Below are 14,476 nucleotides of genomic sequence, written 5' to 3' on the forward strand. Positions count from 1 at the left end.
ATTACACAAAATTACGACAAACTCTTTTACGTGTTACAAAATAACTTATACAGCAGATTTTGTACCTTTAAGTACCTTTTCTTAATATGCGCAGAAACTAATTTAGAGTTCCTATGTTGCCTACGATACAAAGAGAGGTAGGGAATAAAAGTACAATCCACAATCTATGTAGTATATATAGTCACGAAGCTCAATATGTAGGGAATATGCATTCATTGACAGTCGAGGCGATAGTAGCGATTCTAGTGGCTAGTTACTAGCAAGTTCATCACAGATCCCTTCCCTAGCAGACAATAGTACATTATGCAACGAGCCTATAATGATAGTAATTAAGACGCAAGTATGGATGTTTATGAAACTCGCTTGTGCTCGTTTCATAATATTCATACGAGCTTCTTAATTACCATTATAGGCGAGTTTCACATGACTTTTTATTCTCGACCATATTTCTAACTTGAAATTATTCAGATGTATACATTTTATTTGTATCTGACAAGATCGGAAGTGACCTTGTTCTAGGTCGTGAATTGTGAGATGTGCGCAGACGCGAAAGTATTGATTTTTTCCGAGGAACAATAATGTCATTGACCTTGATGTAATCCCATTAAACTTGATTATTGTATTCGACATTGAAAAACGAGATGACAAATTGAATTTATTTGAATACTATTTACAATTAACGCTAATTATTATAGTAACAGAACATAACCTTCTGCGACAGTATTGGATTTCCAGCCTCCGTGACTTTTCACTAATTCTCTTTCGATTGCATATCCGACAATAATCGATACTTGCGGTTTTATAACGGTACAAAGCTGACTTGTCATTGGCTGAACACCTGTACACTGAGTTGTCATTAGCTGAACACCTGTACTTTAATGACATGCATTAAAGGACTGCTACCAGGTGTATAATTACTACATTTCGGCATGGTCGAGCATAAAGTATATTATACTTTCGTTATCGTGTTCTTTTGAAAAATTAACATCTTTCTTCCATTATTAAAATATTAAATACATAAGGTTTATTTATTATTTTCATTTTTTTTTAGTTTATTATTTAACGACGCTGTATCAACTACTAGGTTATTTAGCGTCAATGAGATTGGTGATAGCGGGATGGTATTTGGTGAGATGAGGCCGAGGATTCGCCATAGATTACCTGGCATTCACCTGACGGTTGGGGAAAACCTCGGAAAAAAACCTAACCAGGTAATCAGCCCAACCGTGGATCAAACCCACGCCCGAGCGCAACTTCAGACCGGCAGGCAAGCGCCTTAACCGACTGAGCTACGCCGGTGGCTTATTTATTATTTTCATGAAGTATATTAAATTCCAGCATAAACTCGAAGATACAAGAAATAGTAATAATATTGTTTTTGGATGCTTATGCAAAACGAACTGAAATTTAATATCACCTTGAATCAGTGGGGCAATAATGAACTACGAAACTAATGAAACATTAATTTGTAGTTACCAATACAACGTAATAATAATAATAATAATAATAATAATAATAATAATAATAATAATAATGAAAATATGAATTAATGAGTGTAACTTACATGTACCAGTACTTGTAGCAGTTATCAAAGGAGGATGAGGTTAAGCAATAATAATCACACCAGAATTGAAAATAAACCATGGTCAATCAATTTTATTACAACAGATTTAATTTTTCTGTCTCTCTAATAAAATAATACACAAAAATAATAAAATGAGTACAATCAGAAACATATCCACTGAAAGTAGTAGGTCTAATGAGAATTTATCTAGAAATTTCAGCCGCTTAGGTGACAGAACTTTAAATACCTAGCGTTCTTTCAATTAGACTGAAGCATTTCATTGTGAAATTTAATTACATAGTGCAATCTAATACTGACAAATTTAATTACTTCAAAAGCAATAGTTCAGTTTCTTCACAACACTCTTGTGGAAAGCCAGGTACATCGAGAAGAGCTTTAGCAATTAACGATCCACATTAAGTTTACGAGCAGTGCCATAAAAAATACCAGATATTTGATTTTCGCAGTCCATAATAAATGAATATACTTTATTACTAAACCTAAAACCACATTTCTCTCTCAAGGGCAATCTAATTCAGTTAAGCAATACATTAAGAGTCTCTGGTGTTAAATAGGCCTATTTTTAACCTATACACTTCAAATTTTATATAAAACAAATCTTACAAACGTCTTCTCCTTGTCTCTTATTATTATTATTATTATTATTATTATTATTATTATTATTATTATTATTGCACAAATTTGTATAGCTTAATGAAAGTATGCTTGTAAATTAAATTCATCTGCTTACTTTGTACTGTATATATTTGTATAGTTTTGGCCGATGAATTGTATATGCTTTAAATTGAATAGTAATCTGTATAGCTCTATTGATAAATTGTTTTGTGTCTGTAATTTGAAGTAGTTTGCATGATATGTATTATCAATTTCTGTATATCACAACTGGTTGAATTGTTTATGTCTTAAATTTAATTAACTTACTTGTTTTGTATTATACATATAGCTCAACTGATGAATGATCGTTTGCATTTGTAAATTTAATAATCTGATTGGCTATGTATTGTATATTTTTAGTAGAGCCATCGATGTAGCTCAGTCGGCAGACTCGCTGGCTGCTGATCCGGAGCTGTGTTCGGGCTTGGGTTGGATCCCCCTTTGGTTTCTTCCAAGGTTTTCCCCAGACGTGGGACTGAAGCCGGATGGTCTATGGCGAGTCCTCGGCATCAACCCCTTTGATTTGATTACCTGGTTGGGTTTTTCCGAGGTTTTCCCCAACCAAAAGGCAAATGCCGGCAAATCCTCGGACCTCACCTCATCTCACTACATCTCGCCAAAATATTGTAAAAAATTGCACACAATTGTAAAAATTGTAGAAAATTACTAAATTGTAAAACTGTAAAAATTTGTAAAAACTGTAATTGTAATATTGTAAAATTTTGACTTGTTCCACATCTTAAAGCTTCATTGCTCATCTAAGATCTATGGAATAAAATAAATGAATGAATGAATGAATGAATTATTCCAATTATTCTATTTTAGTTCTTAACATTTATCACAACCGGTAACGAACATTTCACAGTTTACACAACTTGTCTTCACAAGCAACAATGCGAAATAATACCGGCACAGTCTACTGTCTCTAGTACTCCTAGTAGTTAGCCTCTTGGAGCGCTGTAATCTCAAGAAATGCAAAAAATCACCTCAAGCTTCGTGACTGTATGTACTGTGGTGCAATCCTCCTGAAATTAATTTATTGTGAGGGAAAAGCAAAGCAGTAATAAGAAAAACAAATGTATGCAGAAAAATGTACCCGAATATCAACCTTGGAAATCAAAATCTGCTTCTCAATATAGCATTGCTCTACCCTTGGCATGCTGTCCAACAGGTGGCTGATGATGTAGTACTCTATTCTGTCCCATTCTTCCACAGCAGCCCTCCGAGATCGTCAATGGTGTGGGGGGGGATTCCTGCCTATTTCAACTGGATGCAGGCACGCTCATTCGGATTAATGTCTGCAGACACTGCACGCCAATCTATGTGATTGATTTGAGCCTCCCTGAAGGTGTTCATATGATGGTAGCTATATGTGCAAGCATTATTGTCTGGCAGAACGAATCTGCCACCAATTTTTGACAGTATGGCTGAACAATGGGCCAGAGGTTCTTGTCCCGGTATTGCACACCTGTCATCTGGCCGACAATGACAAGGAGCGGCATCTGACATCCGTACATGACAGATCTTTCTCCTTGCTGAACCCATGGACTGGTGTACCTGACAGGCATAGCATCACCCTGTTCCCTACACACTTTCCCCCAGCAATTTCAGGCAAATCCTACACTTGTCAATGAAGAGGACCTGACGTCAAGGTGTTGGGGGGGAGGAGTCTGTGTTGATACTCGCCAGGGATGGTGAAGTGTACAGAGTAGGTTGTCCATATGGAGATGGTTTCTAATTGTATGAGTCGACACAACCCTCCCCACTGCTTCTAGAAAAGCATTGCACAGATCTGTCACAGGGTCTACTTGTTTCCTGTGATACATCGTTAGCAGGTAGTGGTCTTCAGCTCTTGTTGTTGACTGTGGGCGACCACTGTGAGGCAGTTTTTTACAATTCATGTTGAGAAATAGTCAGCTAGGCCTCTTGTTAAGAACATATATCAAAATATAATTAATTATTTATTCTGTCTTATGGCTTAAGCATTGATTACATATAAAAGAAAACACTGATGTGTTACATCTTATTTAGTCTTAATACTAACGTTTTCGCCCTTTGTAGGGCATCTTCAGGTACGAGATATAACAGATAATATCATTTAAAATAGTACATTATGCAACGAGCCTATAATGGTAGTAATTAAGACGCAAGTATGATTGTTTATGAAACGAGCGTGAGTTTCATAATTTTCATAAGAGTGTCTTAATTACCATTATAGGCAAGTTTCATGCGATTTTTTATGCTCGACCATATTTCTAACTTGAAAGTATTGAAAATTAGGTCTTTTTATGGTTATGTGCGAACTGACCTGAATTGTGAGATGTGCGCAGACGCGAAAGTATTGATTTTTTCCGAGGCCGAATGTCATTGACCTTGGCACAGAATAAGAATGAACATTAGTCTGATATAACCTGGAAATTGATTTAGAATTGAAAAACGAGATGACAAATTGAATTTATTTGAATATTATTTACAATTAACGTTAATTATTACAGTAACAGAACATAACCTTCTGCGACAGTATTGGATTTCCAGCCTCCGTGACTTTTCGCTAATTGTCTGTCGATTGCATATCCGAGAATAATCAATATAACGGTACAAAGCTGCCTTGTGATTGGATGAAGACCTGTACTTTAATGAGTAGATGTACTTTAATGACATGCATTAAAGGACTGCTACCAGGTGTATAATTACTACATTTCGGCATGGTCGAGCATAAATAATTAAAAAAAACTTTGCTTTACATTTGGAAATGACATAACTAGAGTAAAAATATGACACAGTGACAATATTAACCATCCAAAACAACATTAAAAAGATCATGTCAAATATTAAAAACAAATTAAAACGACGTAAGTTTGCAGAGCTATGAAGTAATACTGAATACGTGATGTTGGCATAAAAAGTAGATCTCAATACATTGGTGTCCTAAATATGTTGTACTGTTGCCAATAACTTGTTGAAAGTGAATAGAGAAACATACAGAGAGTAGAAATCAATGTGCTGATCATAGTAAAATCAATATATACTAGAAATATAAAAAACCTGATATTATTAAATGTAGAGTCGTAAATATGAACTGGCTAATTTCAATGGAGCGAGTAAAATTCTTGTTAAGTGTTCTGTGCTCTCCTATCTGAAAAACAAACGTATATCTATGATAGGTAAAATAGAGAAATATATTGATTATATTTTGATATATGTTATTAACACTGTGAGTCGGGTCTTCAATGCTTTGTGATACAATATCAAGAGTACGTCTGTATGACGTCACTATGGTGTACACCAACTAGATGAACAATTTCTCTCACTGAAAGTCCTTGCTGACACAAAGTAACAATAAGCATGCGATCAAATGCTGAAATAACACATCAAGACATGAATAATATCTGAAAGCTAGATCTGCATAATACACGTCACTGTTCTTTAACAGAAAACCACAATTCAAGTCACACAGAGTTTATGTGCACTCAATGTTGGTGGCTTGACGGTTGTCAGCCCACTCTGAGGTATTGAGGTATGTGGATATAAAGGGAGAAAGTGAGTCTGAGTCTGGTAGAGTTCCTAGGTAGCTCAATGGGTAGAGCCTTGGTGCATTTAGCCAAAAGTCCCGGGTTCAATACCCGGTCCCAGAACAATTTTTCCCTTGAAATTATTCAAATCAGCTTCACAGGGAGCTATACCTGAAAACTAGATTTACATCACGACATGTTTATAAACTGTATGGGACACACAAACTGTGTTCTTTCCATGTTAGGTGCAAGACTTACAGCAACAATGCACTCTACTGGACTGTACTGAGACCGCACAACACACACACACACACACACACGATCGTATTGGCGAACATTGCTTACAAGTACACACACATTATGAGCATGTTGAAGTTTCGTTTTTTTTTTTTTTGCTGGAAAAAAGGGGGGGGGGGACACACACATCTTAACACAACCGGAATTCAACTTAATATGCATTCCAGGCAATACAGATGTAAACCAGAACATGTACTATTATACTATTACAAACTGTAATGGAACATGTTGTTTAATTACGCTTAAAAAAAAAAAACAACACGCACGCACAAACACACAAACACAAACACACACACACACACTCTCTCTCTTTTTTAGGACAAACATTGTATGTGTGGACATCCAATGCCTGTACTTTAAGTGTTGACTGCACAAGAGTGCAGACATTGTATGATGGACATACTACATCTGTACACAAAAAGAACGGTTAGATTGTAGCAGATCATTTAAATTTTTTATACAGCTCATTGAAACATGATTTTATAGTGAAAAAAGAACCTTTTATACATTGTGGTAATAATTTGGAAACTTTTAATGTCCAAAATGATAAGATTGAAAGCTAAAATGACAATGTGCAAGAAGATGGATCTGGAAATGGTAAGCATTTTAAGAAGAGGATAGATAAACCTGAAAATTGGCTGAGAAATGTTAGAAAAACTTGTATCAGTGGGGATTTATGTGTTGACCGAAAAGGGAGAACAGTGTCTGATTACGTCTGTCAATTTCATTGGAGATTTCAATAAACAGAAAGTATTTATTTTCATATTGGTAACTGAGATGGGAGTTCAGCATCATAAGAAAGGAAATATTTTTTTCTAGAGTAAAAAGAGAAAAACATAAAATACAAGGGTTGTCAGGTACACAAGTGCTTTCTGACATGTTAACTACACATACCTTCGGAACAACTGCCTGGAACAAGTAATTGGAAATAGCTGAAGAATTTTTGCTGATGGTTGTGACAACAATAACGGAGACATCTGGCCTCGGTCCATCCTTGCCAAAATTTAGGATCACAGTAATGCCATTCTTTTCATCCAGAACAGTCAGGGGTGGGATGGAACCTGTCGCAAAACAAACACAAAACATACCAGCTTATGAAAGTGTACTCCAGAATGAGAAGGAAGTGGTGGTGGTGGTAGGAGTAGTAATTGTGGTAGCAATTGATAGGGTTGGCGGAAGTGACAGTGAATCTGGCTACTTGTAATAAAAATGTATAAAATGGGGCAGCCAGATGGAAAATTCCAACATTCCAAATCTTACAGTAAAGCACACAGAGAACTGTATGTTGCGAGTAAAAACTGTCTTAAATGTATAGTTTGAAAGTATGACTGCAACTTTACATAGATTTGTGTACACAATATTCTTGTTTGCCAAATATAAAAATACGAATGTAAACGCAATAATTATAACATAGTAAAAAAAAAAAAATCCATAAACAGATTATATGAAATTCAAAGTATATTACAAAAGATATTATTAAAGATGCTTGATAAATGAAGTACTTTATAACAGTCTACACTAAACATACAGTACTATAAAGGTACATTCACTACATCGTATCGCACTCATCGGACGAATCGCACGGATTGGATAAAGACAATCTTTGCTGTAATTGTTATGTAACCGCATTCACTACATCGTATCGGACGCATCGCCTGTCGGCAAATCTGTCCACGTTTCTCGGTTAGGCAACTTTTCCGATGCGTGCAATCATGGCCTTCTTTAATAAATCAATTTTAATTGCTCAACTGTTACTATTATGTTGTGCCATGTTCAGTGTCGCGCCAAAATGGCAGACGGAAAACTTATTTCACGTGTAGAAAATTGCGAAGAATTATATAATTTGAGGCGTTCCCATTACAGTAATCAAGTCGTTTCTTGCAAATATATTATGTAACCAATATTTCTTTCGTTCCTTCCTCTTCAATTAAGACGCATGAAGCAATTACAAATTCTTATTCGCTAACAGACGTAATTAATAGACCTAACCTCAACTCCTCTGTTTTCAGCATTGTCAATATCATACGACGTCATGTTTTAACAGCTGATAGGGAATCCGATGAGGCGATGAGGTGGAGCCGTTACAGTGAACGCACTGCACTTAAAATATCCGTTGCGTGCGATTCGTACGAGGAGTGCGATACGATGTAGTGAACGCTTACCTTAAAAGTGTCTCTTTCCCTAACCCTCGTGTACATGCAGCTTAATTCAGAATACTGTGTCAAAATAGGTTAAAAAGAAATCTACAAATATGTGGGACTCAATGAATTGAACAAATTTCACACATTTCTTATAGTACTTCGAACTTCACCATTTAGGTAATAAAACTAAAGGATTTAAAACAGAATTCAATTGTTGCTTCTTTCTTCTGTTTGATATCCCATCATCCTGTAGTAAAGACATTTTTACAAGATGTAAGTATTGTTATTTATGTCTGCAACCAATACGCTGTATAACAATCTATACGAACGAAACATGATGATGATGACAATAATAAAAACAATAATAACAATAAAGTAACTCACAGTAACATCACCATATGTGAACAATATAATTATACATTTATGGCGTTCAAAGAAATGTCACAATTATGACATACTTCCACAAACATTTTATGTATTTTGTAAAAATTCGGTTTCTTCATTATGTTTTGAATGATACTATTTTCTCAAATTATTATCCGAAAGACATACATGAATGAAATAATAATTTAATATTCACACAAATAAGGAGTTAAACTTTCGTTTTCTGGATTGCATATCAAGGATGTTATTTATTACTAAAAATCAGGTACTGAAATAAGGACTTCCGTCTATTAAAACTTCTTTCTACCCATTCAGCAAGTACAAAATCACTACTGTCTGTACTTAATAGTTTCAGTGTTCTGTTGTTGAGTAATTTTGTGCGAATTACCTGGTTTGATGGTCTCTAGAGGGACAGAAATATCAGTAAGGGGCTTCACTTCAACTCTCCTGGCTGGCGAATTTACCGTGCTGGAAACATTAACACCTCCATTGCTGACGGCAGCAGTGTTGGTCCCACTGCTCGACTCTAGCGCCTGCGCATCACAAATGGACTCAGATTAACATGATGAATACAAAGAAAGAGTAGTCTGTTTTCTTATGAAGACTGTCTACAATCGAATCTATTCATATATGGTAAGCAGAAGAATAAAACCACTGATGTGCTGAATCATATTTGTTCATTTGCGATGTTTATGCTTTGTGCTACATAGCAACACCCAGTGAATGAAAATACACTGTTCACATGTACACAGTACAGAAAATACACACATCTCAACTTCTTATTATTGTTACGGTAAACTGCTATATTTACTAAGATAGCATTTCTACTTACTTACTTACAAATGGCTTTTATAGAGCCCAGAGGTTCATTGACGCCCTTATATAAGCCTGCCATCAGCCCCATCCCCCTCGCGTATGTGGTACCTAAGAGGTTACATCCATTTTCGGTTTTCCCCTTCAAAATTTTCTAGAGCTCCTTCAGTGGAGCAGCGTAATCCGGAGTGAGACTAGTGGCCAACAGGCTTGGAGCTCACTTATTTAGTTTCTTACAGCCCCCAACCCCTTGCAAGGACGCGTTTTGCGTACCTTTTAAATTTGTCCTCCCAATTCTCCCCTCTTTTTCGATTTCGAGCCCCTATCTTAAGCAAGATTAATTCAGTCCCTACCATCATATCCCAAATCCCTCAAATCCATTTTAATATTATCCTTCCATCTACGTCTCGACTTCCACAAAGATCTTTTCCCCTCTGACCCTCCAACTAACACTCTATAAGCATTTCTGGATTCACCCATATATGCTACATGCCCTGTCCATCTCAAACATCTGGATTTAATGTTCCTAATTATGTCAGGTGAAGAATACAATGCGTGCAGTTCTGCGTTGTGTAACTTTCTCCATTCTCCTGTAACTTTATCCCTCTTAGTCCCAAATATTTTCCTAAGCACCTTATTCTCAAACACTCTTGACTCTGTTCCGCTCTCAAAGTGAGAATCCAAGTTTCACAACCATACAGAACGGCATTTTTAGAGCAGACTAGATGACAAAAGCTTCTCAACCGAATAATAATAGGAATTTCCCATATTTATTCCGCATTTAATTTCCTTATTTCATTATGCTAAGTAAAGAGGTTTCAATGTGGTATTTAACAACCATACACTCATATACAGTATATTAGAATTAGATTGTTATGGTTAACATGTGAATCTTCGTCCATTTCTGCTACAAAGTATGCTGACAGCAACCAATGTTTCATGATGACACACTGTTATATGAACATGAGATGCTTGGAACTGGCATGTACTCAATTTTTTTTAAGTGTGGAAGGCAAGTTGTAGGCTACCTCAGTCCCTTGTCGTGTGGAAGCTGACATCAACGCCTCTGCTAGTCTGCTGTTCTGCTCACTGATGGAGCCTGCACCACTAGCTGCAGATTCTTCGTGTGTTAGCTCTGCAACATCTTCAGACAGATCAACCATGGAATCATCTGCACCACTACCATTCACTAGAGAACCTGCGAAAATAATGTATATATACAATATGAAGATGGTTAGTGACCACTCAACTTAATGGTTACTTCTGTCTTCCTTCACAGGACGTGTATCCAGCCCACAGAGCACTTGTGACACCCGTAACACTGATAAACAAGTGGTACATATCTGACATGATGTTTAATATTTCTAATGTAGTTTTTCATGCTGATTTCAAATCTGAAAACCGTTTTGCGCTATCACGTCAGGTTTTGAAATTATCGACGAAATTTTATTTTTACATGGAACACTTCGTCGAATTTTTTTGTCGTTTTTCCAGATGATGTAGAATTTCACCAGATGTGTTTTGATACGTGTGCGGCTATGTAAGAGACAAATTCCATCGGAAAACTTTTACACAGTTTCTTAAGAAAACATAATATGAACCATACTTTGATTCGAAAGTGAATAGTGGTAAGTCGTGGGCACCACAGTTCATCTGTTTGATCTATGCATGCAACTTGTGCGGTTGGATAAGGAAGGAAGAACAACAACCACCTGACATTTGGAATTCCTGTGATATGGCGTGAGTCAAGCAACCACACCACAGACTGTTATTTGTTTTCGTCAAACGTCACCGGATTCTCCTACAAAACTAGTGCATCTGTAAAGTATCCAGACGTTCCTTCAGTTTCTAAACCAATTTCACATGACCCCGTCACTTGTCCAATACCAACAGCACCTGCAGAATACACAGTTAATGAAGAAACGCAAGAAGACAGTCCTCTTTCATCTCCTACCAACGACCCAGACTCTTGACTACTACCAGCCTAGAGAAGATATTCATTTAATGAATAATGCTCAACTTTGCGATTCGTACGGGCACTAACAAAAGGCCAAGCTGAACTGCTCGGTTCACGTTTTAAACAATTTAATTTACTTGCATTGGTTACGACTTCACAGTTTCGGCACAGACATAAAGAACTTGTGAAGTTCTTTGCAATGAGTGATACTATTTAATAATGCATGGACATTCAAGATCTTATGTCAAGCTTCAGTTAGAACACAGCATTGAAGCATGGCGACTGTTCATAGACTCACCTAAGACAAGTTTGAAGGTAGTAAATAATATTATTACACAATGGAAACAGATATGCGTCAGTACCGTTTGCATATTCTACGCACCTGAAAGATACGTACGAAACCATGTCGCTATTTCTAGAAAAAATACGCTGTCGCAAGTACAATTGGTGTATCTGTGGTCATTTAAACGTTATCACTATTCTCATGGGAATGCAGACAGAGTACACCAAGTACTGCTGTTTCATCTGCAAATGGGACATCACAAATAGAAAGAACCATCACATAAAGAACAATTGGCCGTTCAGAAATAGAATGCAGCCTTCGTGTGCCGTGGGTTGAGCATGACAAAGTTATCATGTCACCGCTTCATATACAGCTGGGAGTCATGAAGAATTTCGTGAAGGCACTAGACACCGACTCAGATGCTTTTTGGTACCTGTGTAACAAGTTTCCAGAGTTGAGTTACGCGAAAGTGAAAGAAGGTGTGTTCATAGGTCCACAAATGAGGAAGACCATTGCAGACAGCCACTTCCAAGACTTACAGGACGGTACTGAAATATTACTACTATAATTATGTGTTATGTGGCGCAACTGCACCATTTTCTTAGCTAAAGCCATGTTCATTTGTACTCCATGTAGCAATAAATGCTCTACTGAAACTTCTCTCTGTGACTTCTTATACATAATGGTTGATGTCGTATATTGTATGTATTTATTTACACTGCAAGTGGGCAAGCACCCGGTGGCAGTGGTATATACAATATTAACAATACACAATAAAATGATAACCAATACACAATAAAATTTACAATACACAATACAATTTTACAACACATATACAATTTTACACACAATACAATAATAATACACAATACAATTTAACACAATAATAATAAAACATAAAATAAAATACCTAATTTTACAATACAACCTACATAATTATCTATAGGTCCTACATAAGTTTCAATAGTCTTTCACTTTACTCTCATCTCATTCCCTGTAGTGGCACTATGACGCATTTCACTGACACTTTAGCACACATTTCACTGACACTCTGTAACACATTTCACTGACACTATAGAACACATTTCATTGACGCTATAAATTATCACTGATCGGAACTGTTCACTGCACTGTAAAACCATAACTTCACTGACTCACCTCGCTTCACTGATACAACAGTTCAAATAAGTCAAATAATTACATCCTTATGCATACTTATAAACAGAACTACATTTAAACTAAACATTTCTAGTCTAAGGCCCTCTTACACGCTAGTTTTAAATAATTTACAATTCAAACCAAGAAAGTAAACTCGTCAGCCTAGATAAATACATGTCACCTTAAAAAAATTAAATGTTGAATGTCACCTTAATTTTAATTTTCACTTTATATACAACTTTTTAAATTATTCTTGAATCTCCTTAAGGAAGGACAGCCCTCAAAGACCGCTGCAGGTAGGTCATTCCAATCATTTATAGTTCTATTTAAAAATGAGAATTTACCTACATCCATTTTCTGTGTATATCTCAAGAACAGTGGGTAATTGAGACAAATGGTTTGTATATTTGGAATCGGCATGTTTCAGTTGTCTTAGAACGCCTGTTGGGTACCAAGATATCCACCGAAAGTGTTTTTTTTGTTATTCAGTGTAATTGCTCACAACAACTATGACACAAAGGTATCACTTAGGAAATTTCACAGAGCACCACAAAGAGTCAGCCAGCAGAGCCAACTGTATCTGGGAATAGGAACTGTAAGCTGGCAATACAATGGTGATTACAGCATTTTTAAGATAATATGAACTGGACAAACTACTTGAGGTTCTTTTGTATGACACAAACTGAATAGTGAATGCAGTAAAACCCCGATAAGACGCTGTTCAAGGGATCGGGTGTAAACCACGCATTAGGCGGGTATACTAATTTTGACTTATATACAGTATCTATTAGCACTTTTCTTTATTGAAATACATGATTCATGAAAGATAATACAGTATTACTCCATTATGTAATTACTGTACTGTACGTTAAAGACATTTACAATATGTACTGTACTTAATTCTTTCGGAAAAAAATTCATTTATAGTTGTTTGCCGTGTGCGAGTTCTCCAAGTTCTCATGTTTACCACAATTCAGTTTCTGCGATTACATCCTCCCACTGTCGCAGCTGTAGTGATTGAGTCGCGATTTTTTATTATCGTTCTTAATGTCGATGATGGGATTCCTAATGAATCAGAGAGTTGTTTCTGAGTAAGAGTACTGTTCTCATTGTACTTTCGTAAGATTTCCAATTTTTCCAACACAAAAGAGTTTTTCGTTTAACACTCATTGTAATGACATTCACACACACTTCAATACACTAAAGGACAACAAACTGCCCAGCAAAAATTTCCAGAATTTTATTACGGCCGAGTGAGGAATGCGGTTTGAGAGAGAGGGTTAGCAAGAGGGTGGGGTATTGTAACTGTATGCAGGCTTTAAGCGCGCAGGTAAGGTGTCGAATAAGAGAGCGTAACAGGAGGGGGGGGGGGGTATACTAAGGTACGAAGTATGAAGGTTTAAATGTGCAGGTGAAGGGTCGAATACCCAATACTCTTAAGGTTAATGGCACCGGTGAGTTCAATGACCAAGATGTTTCATTGCTGTTACAGTACATTACTGAAAATTACATCGAAAATATTCCACAAAAACAGCGTATTATGCGGGACTTGAGCGCAACAAACGGGGTATTTTATAAAGGCGTTATATATGAAATGTGCAGGGACCGGACAAAAAAAACGTATTACACCAGATAGCATAATAAGCGGCCACGTCTTATCGAGGTTTTACTGTATTATTAAGGGGGGGGGGG

General features: G+C 36.5%; 1 protein-coding gene across 3 annotated transcripts in view; it reads right to left on the minus strand.

Moving 5' to 3' along the window:
- The window catches only part of Gga (ADP-ribosylation factor-binding protein Gga), a 58,083-nt gene that overhangs the window by 3,768 nt on the left and 39,839 nt on the right, over positions 1-14,476 (minus strand). For 2 of the 3 annotated variants that reach the window (XM_069838869.1, XM_069838868.1), the window contains exons 10-12: positions 10,415-10,584; positions 8,962-9,106; positions 6,943-7,109 (exon numbers count right to left, since the gene is read on the minus strand). In XM_069838869.1, the coding sequence (XP_069694970.1) occupies positions 6,943-7,109; positions 8,962-9,106; positions 10,415-10,584 (482 nt within the window). The remainder of the gene's footprint in view (positions 1-6,942; positions 7,110-8,961; positions 9,107-10,414; positions 10,585-14,476) is intronic. The other variant, XM_069838870.1, reaches the window with a different exon arrangement.

Source organism: Periplaneta americana, chromosome 11 (assembly GCF_040183065.1).
Source record: "Periplaneta americana isolate PAMFEO1 chromosome 11, P.americana_PAMFEO1_priV1, whole genome shotgun sequence".
Classification (NCBI taxonomy): domain Eukaryota; kingdom Metazoa; phylum Arthropoda; class Insecta; order Blattodea; family Blattidae; genus Periplaneta; species Periplaneta americana.